The sequence below is a fragment of the Phasianus colchicus genome, chromosome 16 (genome assembly GCF_987193195.1).
Source record: "Phasianus colchicus chromosome 16, bPhaCol1.hap1.1, whole genome shotgun sequence".
In the NCBI taxonomy this organism is placed as follows: Eukaryota; Metazoa; Chordata; class Aves; order Galliformes; family Phasianidae; genus Phasianus; species Phasianus colchicus.
Genome location: NC_143451.1, coordinates 5,052,361 through 5,070,290, shown reverse-complemented (window position 1 = coordinate 5,070,290; position 17,930 = coordinate 5,052,361). Strand labels below are relative to the sequence as shown.

General features: G+C 44.0%; 3 protein-coding genes across 18 annotated transcripts in view; 2 read left to right on the top strand and 1 right to left on the bottom strand.

Moving 5' to 3' along the window:
• Positions 1 to 17,930, bottom strand: part of RBFOX1 (RNA binding fox-1 homolog 1) — a 751,763-nt gene that overhangs the window by 567,080 nt on the left and 166,753 nt on the right. The window lies entirely within an intron of this gene.
• On the top strand, positions 8,284 to 10,965 carry LOC149915739 (uncharacterized). Its single transcript, XM_090151501.1, has 2 exons — positions 8,284 to 9,312; positions 9,495 to 10,965. The coding sequence occupies exon 2, from the start codon at positions 9,570 to 9,572 to the stop codon at positions 10,119 to 10,121; it is 552 nt and encodes a 183-aa protein (XP_090007627.1). The 5' UTR covers positions 8,284 to 9,312; positions 9,495 to 9,569; the 3' UTR covers positions 10,122 to 10,965.
• On the top strand, positions 15,410 to 16,725 carry LOC149915738 (uncharacterized). Its single transcript, XM_090151503.1, has 2 exons — positions 15,410 to 15,907; positions 16,090 to 16,725. Exon 2 carries the CDS (start codon positions 16,165 to 16,167, stop codon positions 16,723 to 16,725), a length of 561 nt encoding a protein of 186 aa, XP_090007629.1. The 5' UTR covers positions 15,410 to 15,907; positions 16,090 to 16,164.

Sequence of the window (17,930 nt, the reverse complement as noted above, 5' to 3'; positions counted from 1 at the left end):
AGGATGCTGCATGCTTATTCATTCTCCCAGTTGCATTATTAGTTGAGAAGCACCAGTACTCAACCTGTCCTGCAACAGCTGTCAGCACTCAGCAGCACCAAAGCCCTTTCCACACTTGACTTACATCAGTCAGTGAAGTTATCCCACACAGAATTCACACAGTGTGAGCCATACCAGGTGAGCACTCTGGGTCATACAGGTGGAAAAGTAGCAGACAGGGATTTCTGCAGCAATGTAACATTTGTCTTCTCTTTTCAAAAGTAGTCAGGAGCAAAAATAACCCAAATCTCTGACCCTAGAAATCATTGGGTGAGGGTGAAACAAATACCCAGCAGAAGGAAAAGAATTTTAAACAGCGAACTACAAAGGCTTTTTTCTTTAAACATTACAAATTAAACTGAAGATGAAGTATTTCAAAACATAATCATAATGAAAAGAACTTTCCTGTAAGTTTTCAGTGTATTTATGATATGTAATTTTTAAATAAGCATTTCAAGGGATGGGAGAGACCCTCAAATGAGATACTTGAAAGAAGTCCTTGCCTCCAGAATGTGGGACACTTGCAATGTTAAACAAATTATACATCATAGGAGTCACAGCAGACAAATTAATTTGCACAGGTTATCTACCTTGCAGCAGCTCCACAGATTTTTCATGGCTTGTGAAATGCTTGAAAGGTTTGCTGCAGCCAACCTTCTCCCTCGTCTCCCTTCCCCGCATTATTCCAGTTTATTCTGGTATATAGGTCAAATTTCCATGCAGAAAAGACCCATATCTTTCTGTGATATATAAGGCCACAGATGTTAAGTTTTTAAAGCTTCACCAACCCCATGACAATTAATTTAATTTCACGGGAAAGTCTTTAAATAGATTATCTTTGTAAATGGCATGAGACACTTTGATATTAAAAAAAAAACCACTTTCTGCAGCAATCTAGGACTACTATTTTCAGGAAGCATCTGCTGTACCCAGTTTTCTACAGTAATCAAACATACCTATTTTTCAGTATTTGAGAAGTAAGGCTGAATTTTTACACACGATGTTCACTGATACGTCAACCTTTCCTTAATTAGACTGAGTAACAACCTACTGAGTAATAATAATACCCACATTCATAATTTTGCAATTGAGATTTTTAAGCATTAAGGGTTTTATCAGCATGCCCTCAGATTACATGGCATGAGTTAGAAGGAAACAAGTTCCAGCCACTACAATTAAAAGTGATGGCTTGGGTAAGAAAATGGAGGACAAAACCCAAAGACTCTTGAGAATTATTAACTTTCTAACACAAACACACACACAATAAGACATGGAACATTTATTTATCTAGCTGCAAAACTGCTGCTACAAAACTATGAAAATTGCTGATCTTGGACTTGAGTTATGGTTCATAACGTTTCAAGTAACTTTTAGAAACTGCCTAATTTCACATTGATTCAATTTAAGACTCACATACATTTATATGCTGCCTGATGGATTCTTATTAGGTAAGCTTTAAGTTCTGAACTGCTAAGCAGAAAGTTGTACTGAAGTAAGTATTACAGAAAGAAGAAAATATTAAATCTGAGTACTTGCGTACTGGAAAAATAGCTCCCAGTCATCATCTTTTCAAGAGGCATAAAATATACAGATGGTGTGCTTCTACCTACTTTGTGTATTTCCAGATGCTGGATATTTTTCACTTAATTGACAATCTGCTAACCTGCTTTAGCATTCATACTGAATCCGAAGAGTGATGGCCAGATGGAAGAACACACGTGTTTCTGCTGCAGGCCTTCAAGCACTACAATTCTATGGAAACTAAATGTTGGCGAGATTCATGAAATAATACCATCTCCCAAAAAAGAACAAGAATTAACACACTAGAATAGACCAAATGTCTTCCCTTTCCTTTCTCCAGCAAGAGTCAAAGGCTACTGTCCTGGGATACAAGAACCATACAATGAATGACTCCCACAGCAAAGAGTAACTCAGGCGTTCAAGACAGAACGGACATCCTTGAAGGAGTCATGAAAATGATCATCTCAAGCTCCACTTCAAATTACAATGAGAATTTATCTCACAAAAGCTGGATTTCAGCTTGGGCTGAAGTGCATCCATGCATCTTGCAGGCTTTTTACATTCCCTAAGTTAAACACAGGAAGCTGTAGTCAAATGCACTTTGCCATACAACTTACTGATGGTCAAAGGACCACTAATACATGCTTGAAAGAAAAAATTGAGGAAGCTTATCTTCCAGAGCACTACATTCTTGTTCTGTAATAATTACTAGTTCTACTACATGTATTGTTTGAAGGTTTTCTTGTAGTTTTTTTTATTATTATTATTAAATAGCTAATACTACAATAACAGTCCTCCAAAACACATCAGAAACTTTTGGAGATAAAGCTCCACGTAATCAACAGCAAAGAACTGAAGTTAATTGGTCATCACTTCTTGAAATTTTATATATTACACTTCAAGAGCATTGCATTATGCTCTGATTAACACATGAAGCATAAAAATCAATGAACTGAAAATCCTAAAAGCTTGCTAATCCTAAAAATTGTGCTAAGCTACCTCTGTTTTGAGACATGTACTGAACATACTGGTAAGTATGATAGTGGCCAGAACAGATCCATAGAGACTACACTGACACCACTTGCAACACTTCGATCATTGTAAAAAAATACTGAAATTTTGATGGAGGAGAGGAAGAAGACAATGAGCAAATCGGCAACATTGCTTTATGTGTTATGCACTGAAGCCACAATAAGTTTACTCAGTTTCACTTCATTCGAATGTTTCCCTGTTGATTATGTTATTAGGTTTGGGTAGGTATACAGAAGATGAAAAGATCCATAAAAGAACATAGATAATCTAAAGCCAAAGTGCTAAAGTAATTACTTAGAAGTATAAAATTTAAAGATATGAAAATTCTAGACATAGAGGGGTGTGTAAGTTATGACAGTGCTAAGCTATAAAAAACATCTGTTGTGTTGATAGGGAATGAAAATTTAAATAAAAACATTTCCTGGTCTGCTAAGCTGTAACAATATTCTTTTGTTTGTAGTCCCCATAATTTAGCTGCTTGACAACTTCATTCACCCTTAGCAGCAAACACAGATATTGATTATCTCCGAACATCCTAACGACTGAAGATCGGGACACAAACCATAAATGTAGAGTTTCTGCTTCCAAGTGAAATTATAGTCTGCCCTACAAGATTGCACAATAAATCAGAGAACAAATCAGCCAGCATAGGGCTCTGGGGTCACTGAAGTGATGTTGACACATTACAATAATGAGAACTTGAAACACCTCATGCCCTATTGATTTTTAAGTTGAATCATTGCCACTGCAGGAGATTACAAGGCTGTGTACTGGAATCATGACCCACATGGGAAAAGCTGATGAAAAATACAAACAATTGCACCAAAATAGTTCTTTACCTGTGCCTATTATAAATGAATACCCTTCCTTCTCCCCAGAAGGTCTCAGTTTGCAATTCAATGAGCATTTAACTGCTCAGCCATCTCACTTAAAGCATCCTTCCTTTTCTATTTTCTTCTGTATCTGGTATTAATTATGTATATAAAAGATGTAGATGTAAAGCCACGCTTTAGAACACTCCACAGAAACTGTGAAATAGATAAATCCGTGCACAAGAAATGCTTTTTAATGTACCAAATAGCTTCTGTGTTTCATTTAGTAGCAAATTATTCTACAATACAAAAAAAAAAAAAAAAAAATCACCGAAGTATTTCCAGCCTAGAATATTCCATGTAAATATCAAAAGCTTTCCCATCAGCTAAAGAAAAAAACAAAAAAAATGTTCCTTTCTTTTAATTCCACCTGACAGCACTGAGAACCAGCCAGCTGCTGGAGAGGTGACCAGTGATACAGGATAATTACAGTCCTGTCACGACACAAAGGAGCAGTTATAATTTGCACTGCAGTGAATTACTTTAGGAACACATCATTTTGCTTAAGGGGAGAAAATAATACCTTTATTATCACAAACATCCAAGCGACCTTATGCTACCCAACAGAAGTGCAAGTAAAGAGAAAAACCATTTAACTACTATGTCTGCAGTAAATAAAATTGGAAGCTTTGTTTTATTCTTGCCAGCAAATAATTTTAAGCGTTACTACGTTGCTCCTAATAAAGCACGCCTTTTTGTCAACGTAAAAAACAGAAGGAATGGGTAATAACATGAAGGAAGTGAAAGGATAACTCCACAAGGAACTTAGTAACCCACGGCAAATAACAGAAATCTTCACCTCTCAATGCACTTACTGGGGAAAAGAATTAGCAGTTACTTAAATATATCCTAAAGAGCTGCTCCTCTTAGATTCCTTGGAGATACGATTTTAAGCAGCAGCTCCGTACTTGGCATTTATTTCTTTGGGAGTGAGGGAGGTGGAAATCTCAAATTGTTTCTCAAATTGCAAATTGTACACATCAGCTGCACTGAGCACCATAAAAACAGCAATGGTAATCATTACTATGAGGGGAAAAACACTAAAACAATTCATGGTAGCACTTCCTGTGGAATAACTGGGGGTCCACTGGCAATCTTAATTACCAACAGACAACAGAGTAACTGTGCTACATGACAAGCTACCATAAAAGCAATTTTTTCCTGGAACAAAAGTTAATATCTTTTGCTCCCCAAACAATGTTGGTAACAGTTGGGAAATATCATCAAAATAAAATTAAACGAAGACGATGCTCAAACTGTCACAAAGAGAACAAACAGCAGGAAAGAAAACAACAAACATTTCGTCACGTGTTGAGACAAGAGCACACACATACATGTGGATGAGAGAAGCCTGTCCAGCTTCCTCACTGGTCACAGCTCATTACATTAGAGGTGACAGCTACAGGACCCAGGGTGCTGATCTGCTTTGGACCAACCCTTTCTGTAACGACATGACAGACTTGTGCAGTAAAAAGAAGCTAAACGCAATGGGCTTATTGATGCTGTCTGTTAGACCTGTGCATGTTTTTCACCTGTTGTTGACTGGCTATGTCCTGAGAACCAGTTCTCCTGAATGAGCCACTGTATCCAACACCCTTCTTGTAGCTTTTAACTCTGAGAGACCAACGTCAAGAATTGCAACAATACCTTAAGTATATTTCGTTAATGTTGATCTTATTTAACGGTCTAGAAGAACTTGTTAATAATTTTCACAATCATTTAACACTAGGCAGCATCAAAATACCAGGTCACCTTTTACCATTTTCATCACATCTGAAGTGAAATAAGTAGATGGGATAGTCTATTGGGAAAGAACTAACACTGAGGCTGCTTATTTTTTAAAGGAAATGAAAAAGCGAGTCAAAATAAAAACCGACAGATGGTCGAGAGAACCAGAAAGTTCAGCTCTCTTTCTCATGAAAGAGGACAAGAACGTGCAATGAAAATTAACAGAAAAACACAGGGACATCACCCCTCCTTCTGCAACCTGTTAGTATTTTTCTAAACAACAGGTATAATTGACAATGACTTCTACCATTATGAGTGCATTACCAAAGTTGAGTACCCGCAGACATTTAAAGACTGCTCAAAATGGAATTACATCTTGATATTCTGACATCAGAAACCTGTTCCCTTAGGGATTAAACTCATCTCCCCAACAAGGAGTCAAGACAGCATTTATGGGGTGTTCTAGATGTGCTTCTGAGGCAGTTACACCAATTTTCATCTGAATTACCTGGCACAAAATGCCCCGTGCTGTAAAAACCCATAGAGGTATCAAATAGGCTCAAATTTAGATGTGTTTCTCTGAGTGGGGTTCTTTCTCTTTATTTGGCAGAACATTAAGAAACACTTGGTAATTCATATCATATGTCTTGAATACTTGGATAATTTTGTGTGGTTTTAATTATTTACTTAGCAGTATTGAAACAGATACAGGATTTTGTAGTTAACCACAAGATGTCACTGTTGCTAAATTGAAATTTGAAAACTTACATATTTATCTGAACAATAAAAATAAAACGTTGAGGCATTGTTAATTTCACATTTTGCTTCTTCCTTTAATGACATCACAGCAGAGCTTTTCTTAGCTGGAAGACTCCACAACATTCTGCATTCACATCTTTCAGAGTGTCTGACTAAAAACAAAATGATCTGAACATAACCAGTTAATGCAAAAATACGATAATATTGACAATATTAAAATACTTCTGCTATTTATTAACTCAAGAGGTATTGCTAGCATATTGTATTTATAGAGGTATTCTCACCTCTAAGTTTATAAATCTCATGAAGAACATCAACGCATTATTATAGTATAGCATTAAACTCCTAAAAAAAAGATAAAGTCTGCCCTGACAGCAACGTGGAATTTTACAAAAATAAACTGCCTAACAGGCCCATGAGACTACTGAGGATCATATCTAAAAGGGGGTGGGAATCATGCCATAATGTGCTCCACAACCTTTCAGCACACGTCTTTCTGGGGTCTATCATTTTAGAACTTAAAAAGCACTTCCTAGAAAATTCAGACTGATGCAAGGGCTCAACCTCATCCAATCTTTTCTCCCAGTCACTCAAGCTGTACAGAGAGCGGAGGCCTGAGATAACAGAAACCCTGTAAAATATATCCTTTATACCTCATAACTAAAAATCCAACCATATAGATTCTTTAGAACTGGGTTTTGCTTGTTGCCATACCACTGACAAAAGATTCAAAGTAACTTTTCTTGAACGCTTGCCTTCTTTTTGATATATCAGGACCATTTTTACTCTATAATCCCTTTGTATTCCTTACTAGCCCACTGTGCCCCGTATTTGGGGTATGTTAAAAGTCACACCGCATCACCTTCCAACTTCACACACCATAACGCGATTCATTCTTTTGTACAGTCATGAATACAAAGTTGTCCCAAACAGGGGGATGGGAAGTAGGTTCTTGTAAAGTGCAGCTCCTGTGAGTGTTGGAGATTGGTTAATTTGTTCTGAAAAGTCCAGCAGATCTATGAAAAACCACATAAGGAATAACAAATACACTTCCTTTGCCACATTCAAGCTTAAAATAATAAGAAAGCAGAACTGAAAAATACTACAATAGGTAGAGGTGTCTTACTCAGTCTTCCTGTCTCCCTCACCATCTGTATTGACAGACTTATTTTTTAACACTTCAACACAATGAGAAATTAGAAAAGGAATCATAATTGTAAATATTGAATATGATTGCCACATTTTTCCATTCCCTCTCTCATTTGTTATAAGATACTGCAGTGTATCTCCTGTCTCTCTTGTTAACATTTCATGGAGCACTTCCACAAACATACGTTTGTTCTTGTTCTCAACACTTTGTTCTGTCACCGCGACAGATGGCTTTACACTGAAGCATATGAAAATATTAAATTCTCCATAAACCTGTTGAAGTATGAAATGTCTGCAAGTAATCAGTATCTTGGCAACTACTCCTTTAATATAGATATTACAGAGTACTAAGCAGTGTTCCCATATTGATTTTACATAGCCCACTCTAAACCTAGCTTTCTTTGAGCTTAATTAACAGTAGCAAGGCTTGATTCAAAATGATGTCATTGCTAAGCAGAACAGCATATTTTGCTTATTGTCTGCCTGATTACCAATGAGTGGTAAAAGCAAATTAGAAAAACTATATTTAGCCACAACAGGTGCTTGTGTCATAGCACGAAGGAACGTGGAGGATACTGGGACTTGATTTGCTTCTCTCTCCTCTCTGACATTAAGAAAGATGTGATATTTATTTTCGACAGCAGTTGGTAGAATGTTGTCCTCACAGATTTGATACCAGATTTCTCTCACATAATCTTCTATCCTATGGCAAACTGGCCACTAGCTCTAGAAGCTTAAAAAAGAGAGAGCAAAGAGGATGTGCACCATGCTTATCGCTCTCAGGACACCTATACTGAAGCAAGAAAGTTCACCTTCAGTTTGCAAACAAAAACTCCCCAAACAAGAATCAACTGCAAACACCGACTGCTAAGGAACATGTTCTTTTCACATCTATTGCTTCCTCATTCAGAGATTCTCAGGCAAGGACTGTCAACTCCTATAACAAAAGCACAGACTACAACATATGAAACAGCACAACAGAGCCTCTCTGGCCCCAAAGCACTCTTATATTTCTTAAATAGTAAAAGTAAGTCTTGTGCTCTAATATGTTCTGTGTAATTTAGTTGTTATTCATAAACCTTAATGTTAAGTCAGTCATAGAAGATAGGAAAGTCTGAACAGTTGTCACTCAAAAAAAAAAAAAAAAAAAAAAAAAAAAACCACTTTGTAGAAAAAAATATATTCAAAATAGTTTGTTTTAGTACTTTGTTATCTTGTTAGATACACACTTGTATTTCACTAATTACAATGCTAAGAAAATAAGTGAAGACCTTGTGTGCTATACAGACATGATTAAGTATATAAAACCAATTCCCTAAATGTATCCAACTGAAGGTATATTATATACCTGTCTGACCACTCCACAAGAGGACTGTTTCCATAAATGTAAACAAATAATTTTTCCTTCCAAATACTTAATTCCTTTGTAAGAAACGACATTCTTCTAAGACAAAAAACCTGAAACTGGAATTGGGATCAGGCGAGAGTAGATCATAGAACATCATGAGTTCAAGGGAGCCACTGAGTCCAATTCCTGCTTCTACAGAGGACCACCCAAATCCAAACCCTATGCATGTGAGCACTGTCCAACTACTCCTTGAATTCAAGCAGCTCAGGGATGTGACCACTGCCCTGGGAAGCCTGCTCTATGCCCAACCACCTCCTGAGATGAAAAAATAACTTATTCCTAACACCCAGAAAGATCCTCCCAAGAAACATCAACAAGGACATCACACAGACAAAAGTAAATGGGAACAAGTTATTTATTTCAGTAGAAGCTATCAGGAAAAAGTGAAGCACAAGAGCACCTGGCAGCACTTCCAGAAGACCAGGCCATTGTGACTGCTAAGAAACACCGACATCAACACTGCAGTACCCTGTGGACATCCTGGGTTCAACAGACATTGCAAAGATGGCCATAAGAGTCTTGATGCCACAAAGTCATGGAGCGTGACATTACCTGGCAGCGGACTGTGACCTCACAGGCCTCCATGCTCATACTGGGGTGCAGCAGAGCCTGGCCCAGTCGAGCTCGTTCCTGGTGTCTGCCTGAGCGCGTTGGCAAGGCCTAGAGACCCAGCGAGGCTTTCTTGGCTTCTGCTGTGCAGCTCTGGGAGCTGTTCTCAGTGCCCATCCCACAACATTGCCCGTACTGCCCCGGCCCTGCCTGGATCAGGCAGCCGGGTCCCGAGAAGCGCTCCAGGCAGCGGAGGTGAGGGGTGGGGGGATGCATCCCTGGGGCGGCCGTGGGGCTCAGGAGCTGCTAGGGCTTCATCTGCAGCCCGACCCGGGGCCAGCAGGGAACGGGCTGGGGAGGGCTTCCTGCCGAGGGACCGGGGCACAGCTGCTGCCCGCCCCAGGACGCACACTGACTGCCGCCTCTCCTTCTCGCAGGGCTCAGAAACCAGTGCAGGAGTGCAGCAAGGGGAGCAGACTTCCATCCCCAGCTCCGCGGCCCAGAACGCGGCCATGGAGGAGCAGTTCTGTGCCATCTGCCGCGACACGAGGCCTGACGCCTGCGTGGTGCCCTGCGAGCACCACTTCTGCCTCCGCTGCATCCTGCAGCGGACCTTGAGAAAGTTCACCTGCCCGCTCTGCAGGAGGCTCACGTGCACCATCCGCTTTTCAGTGCGGGCAGACGGCTCTCTGCCCTGCGTCATCACGCTGCCATCCGAGTACGAGGCAGAGAGCCACGACGCAGCCGCCCTGTGGGACATCGCCGCCCCGCGCCCCGCTCCATCGGGCAGCCCCGCGGGGCGCGCACACGAGGAGCTCCCCGACACGTCCCACGCGGCTCCCGGGGACGCGGCCGCCCGGCCCGCCAGCACGCCCGGCCCCGGGGACGCCGAGGAGCCCCGGCGGGAGCCAGCAGCGGGACCTTCCGCCCAGGGCCGCGGCCGCAGCCCCGGCAGCGCCGAGCGGGGCAGGGACCGGGGGTCCCACCGCCCCGGCAAGAGGAGGGCCCGCAGCGCCCGGGGCACTTCGCAGCCCTGCAAGAGGCCGCCCCCGCGGCACCAGTAGCAGGGCTGCATCCATCTCGGTAATAAAAGCGTGGAAAAACACACAGCTATTCCACAGACTGTTTCATCCTACTCGGAGCTCAGCGCACGGCCCGCGGGCGCTGCCAGGACCGGCGGCCGCTGTTCCTGCACGCGGGGCACAAGGGCTGCCGTTCCGCGGTCCCTAACGCCGTTCCCTCGCGCCCTGCTGCTGTCACCACAGAGCCGAACTCCGCGCTGCCCTCCGCTCCCTGGGAGGAGCCGCGGCCGCCACGAGGCCTCCCCTCGGCCCGCCCTGCTCTGGGCCGAACAAACCCAGGGATCTCCAACGATCCTTCACCTTCCTGATCTTTCTCAGCCCTCCTCCGGGCACTCACTCGTGGTGTTATTTGTTTTACACTGCGGTGCCCAAAACCACATGCAGCGATCGAGGTGACGATGCACCAGCACAGAGTGGAGTGGGGTAACAGCGCTGAAAGCACCTGCATTATTCCTTTCATTCCTTTCACTTGTTTCATCACCACCTCTCTTCTCCAGCACTTCTGTACGTTTCGATGAAGAAACTTACCAATGGGAACATGAACTTGCCCAAAAATAAAAAAAGACAACCAAAATATTTCTGAACAGAACACACGGTGTTGCAGCCTGCAATTGCAGAGGCTGTAGGCTGTGCAGTATCAGCCAAAGTTGCTCTCCCTCTGCCTTCAATTCCTGTTCTTCACCTACAACTCAGAAGCAGTTTTTCAGTGAAGGCTTTGAGAACATGAACACCGCAGGATGTTCCAAGTGGGTAAATCAGTGCAGGAACTGCTGTGTGTTCGAACTGAAGAAAATGAAAACATCCAGAAATTTAAATAAAAAATAATCACAAATATGAGTGCCAGAACTACGATGTATAACATTGAATGTTCATTTCCTAAGTAGAATTTCTTCAGGTTTACTGAGGCAGAAGTTTTCCACAAGCTCTACACCCCCAAGGAGCATTTATCCAGAAGTGCTAAAAGGCAATCGGGAATAGAACCAGAACAGTAATGATAATCAGAGCTGGGGTCTCACATACAAACAGTTCACCCTCACACTGCAACAGCCAGTAGGCATCTCCACATAGCTTGAGAAATCAGTACTGCCCTTGAATATGGGTAATATTGACAGACAGACTTTAAAGTCTGGGATCATCCTGTTGTCTGAGGCTTATTTTTTCTTAAAATACAGTCAGGAGATTGTGAATCAAATCACATCCAGTCAAATAAAATCACAGCAATAGTAGAGTTCACTATTTGGTACTGACAGTACCGACTGTAAGGAAATAAAACTGATTGAAATGTACCTAGAGCTCAGAAAGACGATTTTCTCCATGTATAACAAAATTTCCATTAATTTTGTAACAAGAATCAGCTTGTAAGTAACATATCACAGTAATAAACGTTTCTTTTACTTGCTGTATGTCCAGTTGTGTACAAAGAAGCACTGGATTTTGGCACATTTCACACTTTGAGCTTTACTCTCTCTCTCCCCTCAGCTATTTGAGCAAATAACAATCAGAGTGTCTTAAAGGAAAAGAATCCTGCACGTAGACAGTGAGGCTTGATATTAGAAGCCATATGAGCCTTTTACATTCAGAAAGAAGTACTGATAAGCACTGAAACACAGTTCTAGTTGTAGTGTTCACACCACAATTGTCTGAAGGTTTAAGTACCAACTTAATACTAGGTCAAAGGGCTTAAGCAAAAATCATTTTGGATGTGACATCCAAATCATCTTACCCAAAGGTATTCACATTTCTAAGATGTTTTGCACACAAGTTGTATGTCACTATAGTACATGTCAAAGTTATTGAAAACTCACTCCTGTATTAGGATGAACTTCCAGCAATTCCCAATCAAAGCTACAAGACACAGTGGTTTCTCTCCAAGTAAAACAACCCTTGTTTCATAAATAGAGAACACACACATGCATCATGGTATAAAATCATCAAGAAGATAGATGCAAAATGCTACAGAGATTCAACCCTTGGGAGAGGTGATGTATTTCTTGTTAGGAAATGAATTTAAGATGATCCACAGTCACTAAAATATTTTTTATGAAAGGTTAAAAATTCCATTAAAATAAAAGCAAATATGCATTGTTAACCAAAAGAAAAAAAGATTGGTAAGACTAGGAAAGCTTCTTCACAATACCAAAACACAGCTGAGATTAATATGTGCATTTAGTCAACAAAACGCAATTCCTTAGTCTGCTATTGCCTGCCTTCAAACTCAACTACTACATTATCCAAGGTTGTACTCCATTGCACTGCAAAGTCAAAAGAGAGTCCCAGAGATTCCAACTGCAACGTGATGAAAAGCGCAACAATAACAGCAGAGTACTGAGGTCCAAGACTGCAACAAGCAAAGATGTGCTCAAACGCAATAGCCACCATCACAGAAATAAACAAAAGAAGCTGCTTACTTCCAGAAGGCCTCAGACACACAGGAATCCCTAGAGAGACATCCTTACATCCACTGCAACCCTTATATAAAGTCTGGGAAGGGGTGGATCCTGACTCAACCCCTTCCAATCACTCAGGTGCATGCAATGAACTCCCCTAGGTTGGCCCTGCCTTCCTATTAGGTGCTCAGTCACTGTTTCAAGCCCTGTCTTAGCATTTCCACTACACTCCAGGCCTTCATGGAGTGAACCAATGATTGAGCAGGTTAAAGGTAAGCCCCTTCCATTACTGTGATCCAGTATACCGCAACGCTTGTACAATTTGCCAGTTGAAATGTAGACTGACAAAACAGGAGATGACTGATGATTTGTTCCTGGTTGAAGTTCATGTTCCTTTGTGGGCGAGTTCTCGATAGTTCTTCCGGAGTCACACACAGTTGCTTGGACCAGGGAAGATTTGGCTCGTGTTCCATCAGTCCCATATAGTCCACCACTGGGTGTCACGCTGATCTTATAGCAACACTGGAGGACCTTGATGCCACGCTATTCCTCCCAGTGATCCTGTAGACTCGAAGAGACTCGTGGGAAGTAGTATGGAGCTTCAGAAGTTCAAGAAGGTGTAGGTCCACCCTCCATGGCAAGATACAGGCTGTGTTCCTGTCCTTGGTCAACACTATGGCCTGCACTGAGGCATGTCCCAGATGTCTGTACCATACCCTTTGGCCTGATATCTGAGACTGCAAAACTATATCAGGTACCAAAGAAGGAGTTCTGATTTGCCAAAGAGACACTATTAAGGTCCCCTTAGTGATAAAACCGGTGTGTTGACCACAATGTCTAAAGGCTATGTACCTATTACCAGGGGAACTACCAATTCCCCAGCTTCCAATAATCTTCCCCCAAGTACAAGTAGGCCACACCACTTTGGCCCTACTTGTACCTTCCAAGGCCATTCTGTTTTATGGGTACTGGTCCTAGGTTCTCAGGGGCAGGGAGCAGAACATTTATTTTAATTGCCAGTCTGGAGTCTTAGCAGTGCCTGTAATTTGGACCCAAAGCGGAGAGGCCCATGTTGTCTGTAGAATCTTCAGGGCACCTGGGTCTGCCATCTCTAGGCCTCTCATTCAGGTCCCACAGGATTTTGTAAAGTCTGTCTGGCCATTCCCACAGGGACTGAAAGTTCTATCTTCAGGGCAGACTTAAGAATACCGTTATAGTGTTCAATAGGACCTGTCCCCATTGGATTATATGGCAGGTGGAATCACAACTCAAGGTTGTTTTCTTCTGCCCAGACTTGTGCCATTGTGCCAGGGAAATGAATCCCTCAGTTGTTCTCGACGACTTGAAGGTGTCCTGAAGGCAGCTATCAACTTGGTGAGTGCCTTGATGGTATATGCCTGGTTCGCTCCTGGTGCTGGATAGGCCTGTGTTAGCCCACTTGCAATGTCGGTGCAGGTCAGGTCATATCTAGTCCCCCTCAGACCAAGGGAACAGCCCAATGTAGTAGACCTGCCACTGCTGAAGAGGATTGTGTCCTCTAGCAAGATAAGCTGTTGTTTCGGGCAATGGTCTGGGTCTCATCTTGGAGTAAGCATCACAGCCTTGGCACACTTGCACAATATCAGCTTTAGCAACTGTCCACATTCTCTTTTGTCTGGATACCAAAGCTTCTGACATAACCAGTGGGCAATGTTCTTGGATGGTGAATCTTCAATCCACTAGACTTGAGACAGTCATTTAAGAGCCATTCATGTACTAGGATGAATGTCCAGCAATTTACAATCAAAATGACAAGGAAATACACTGTGCTTTTTCCAAGTAAACCAAGCAAATGCTCTTTGTGCAGGTTTCCAAACTTCCAGTGGCTTACACAATATGAAGATAAGATGTTGAACTCAAGCCCTTTCAGGATACACAATTAACTAGCTACTGAAAGAAACTCTAAAACATTTAAAAGAAGAAAAGCAGCAACATGACCAGTGTCACTGCAGAGACACAAGAGGTGAATCACATACAACTAGTTAGAGTATCAGCAGTTCCCAAAGAAAAAAAAAATGGAGTAGTTGGATTAGGACTAAGCAGTGCATGTGCACAGGCACAATGAACAACCCTTTTGATGACTGTCATGAGCATAAACAAAAGAAATCTGAAGAAATTACTTGGATCACTGAGATTTCCCATCTTTTAAAACCAAACTAGAGAATTATTCTATTCCCAGACCTATCAAGTAAAACATGCTGTAAAGAGAAAAGGATAAAAAAGATCAAAATGAAACCAATAAAATATTTCTTACTGGCATGTGATCCACTGCATGCATACTTTAAGAGCTGCCAATATACCAACCGATTCAATGAGATTTACCATTTACTCCGATTGAGGAGCATTACGATGTATATCTTATAAAATTATGAATATTCATTTTGCAGTGGAATGGCTCTAACTGCATGAGATTACAGTAGAAAAATAAACAGAAGTGAGAGAGCCCCATTCAAGAGCCTAGCAGATTAGACATGGAATGAGACAAAGGGACCCGACAGAAATCGTGTATTTCTGGAGCCTAAAGGAACCCAATGCAACGCTAGCATCAGAGATGCACATCAGAATGCTTTTCACAAATGGGAATTCTCTTTCCAAGAAGCTTCGAAACACTGAACAGTCAAGTCCTAGAGGGAATACAGAGAGATGTTTTTGAAGGTGAGAACATAAGCAACACAAGAATGAACCCGGAGTAATTGTAACTAGGTTTATTTTATGATTTTTACATATTCCTACTCCTTAAACATATATTCACAAAGCAGTCTGGAAAGAACCTTAGAGCTCATCTAGCTACAGCCGCCCTGCCATGTGCAGGAGCACCTCCCAATGGGCCAGGCTACTCCATGCCCCACCCAGCCCAGCCTAGAGCACTGCCAGGGATTGGACATCCACAGCTCCTCTGGGCAGCTGTTGTCACTGCCTCACCGCCTCCAGAGGAAAGAAGTTCTTCCAAATACCCAACCTAAATCAATTCTCTTTCTCTTATCACTTTGCTAATGATAAAGTGCCCCTCTCTAGCCTTCTCAGGCTGAACAGGCTTCTCCAAGACACCAACCAAGAGTCTTGATGCCACAAAGTTACAGAGCGTGACATTACCTGGCAACGGATGGTGACCTCACAGGCCTCCATGCTCATACTGAGGCGCAGCAGAGCCTGGCCCAGTCGAGCTCGTTCCTGGTGTCTGGCTGACCGCGCTGGCGAGGTCTAGAGACCCAGCGAGGCTTTCTTGGCTTGTGCTGTGCGGCTCTGGGAGCTGTTCTCAGCGCCCATCCCCACAACATTGCCCCGTATTGGCCCTGCCTGGATCAGGCAGCCGGGTCCCGAGAAGCGCTCCAGGCAGCAGAGGTGAGGGGTGGGGGAATGCATCCCTGGGGCGGCCGTGGGGCTCAGGAGCTGCTAGGGCTTCATCTGCAGCCCAACCCGGGGCCAGCAGGGAACGGGCTGGGGAGGGCTTCCTGCCGAGGGACCGGGGCACAGCTGCTGCCCGCCCCAGGACGCACACTGACTGCCGCCTCTCCTTCTCACAGCGTTCAGGAACCAGTGCAGGAGTGCAGCGAGGGGAGCGGGCTTCCATCTCCAGCTCCGCGGCCCAGAACGCGGCCATGGAGGAGCAGTTCTGTGCCATCTGCCGCGACACAAGGCCTGACGCCTGCGTGGTGCCCTGCGAGCACCACTTCTGCCTCCGCTGCATCCTGCAGCGGACCTTGAGAAAGTTCACCTGCCCGCTCTGCAGGAGGCTCACGTGCACCATCCGCTTTTCAGTGCGGGCAGACGGCTCTCTGCCCTGCGTCATCACGCTGCCATCCGAGTACGAGGCAGAGAGCCACGACGCAGCCGCCCTGTGGGACATCGCCGCCCCGCACCCCGCTCCATCGGGCAGCCCCGCGGGGCGCGCACACGAGGAGCTCCCCGACACGTCCCACGCGGCTCCCGGGGACGCGGCCGCCCGGCCCGCCGGCACGACCGGCCCCGGGGACGCCGAGGAGCCCCGGCGAGAGCCAGCAGCGGGACCTTCCGCCCAGGGCCGCGGCCGCAGCCCCGGCAGCGCCGAGCGGGGCAGGGACCGCTCAGCCCGGGGGTCCCGCCGCCCCGGCAGGAGGAGGGCCCGCAGCGCCCGGGGCACTTCGCAGCCCTGCAAGAGGCCGCCCCCGCGGCACCAGTAGCAGGGCTGCATCCATCTTGGTAATAAAAGCGTGGAAAAACACACAGCTATTCCACAGACTGTCTCAGTCCTACTCGGAGCTCAGGGCACGGCCTGCGGCCCACTGTTCCACGGTCCCTAACGCCGTTCCCTCGCGCCCTGCTGCTGTCACCAGAGAGCAGAGATCAGTGCCTGTCCCTCTGCCTTCCTCTGAGGAAGCAATAGGTCTGGTGTTGGAATGGTATCTTTAGTGCCAAATCAGACAACAGCTGTAGCCAAGTTGGCTGGCCAGCAGAAGAATCATAGAAACATAGAATATCCTGATTTGTAGGGAACTCGCAAAGATCACAGAATGATAGAACAGCTTGGGCTGTAAGGGATCTCAAAAATCTTTATTTCCAACCCGCTGCCATGGGCTGGTAGCCAGCCACCAGATCAGGCTGCCCAAATTCCCGATCAGCTAATCTTCAACCCCTCCAAGGATGGAGGATCCTATGTGAAGCCTGTGCCAGAGCCTCAACACCTGAGGCTCTGAACAGAGTTCAAAATGTCCTCCCAATATCTGACCTAAATTTCCTTTCTTTTAGTATAAAACCATTCCTCCTTGTCCTGTCACTGTCTGTTTGTGTGAAAAGTTGGCCTCCCTTCTGTTCATAAGTTCTATTCAACTACCAGTGAGCTGAATCGGAGGTTTCCCCGGAGCACCCTCTGGTGCAGAGACTTTCCCTAACCACCCCCAACCCTCCCCCTACAGCTCCATGCCATTCCCTCATTGTCAATAGAGAGCAGAGCTCAGCACTGCCCTCTGCTCCCTTTGAGGAGCTGCAGCCATGAGGCCTCTCCTCAGCCTGCTCTGCTCTGGGCTGAACAAACCCAGGGACCTCATCTGCTCCTCACACACCTTGATCTCCAGACCCTTCACCATCTTTGTAGCCTTCCTTAGGACACTCTCCAATAGCTCTCTATCCTTCTTATTTTGTGGTGTGCAAAACTGCACTCAGTGCTCGAGGTGAGGCCACACTGAGCTGAGCACAGTGGGACTGCAGTTACTTCTTCTGACCACTCAGCTATTTTTTGCTTAAATGTTTTATGTTTTTCTTGCTTTCTGTTTTTATGTTTCAATTAAAAATATGCATATGAAAAAGCTCTGTTACTTATACACATTAACTGAATTATATCCTTTATATGCGGCCCAAGACACACTCAGGATGGCCCAGGCAAGCCAAA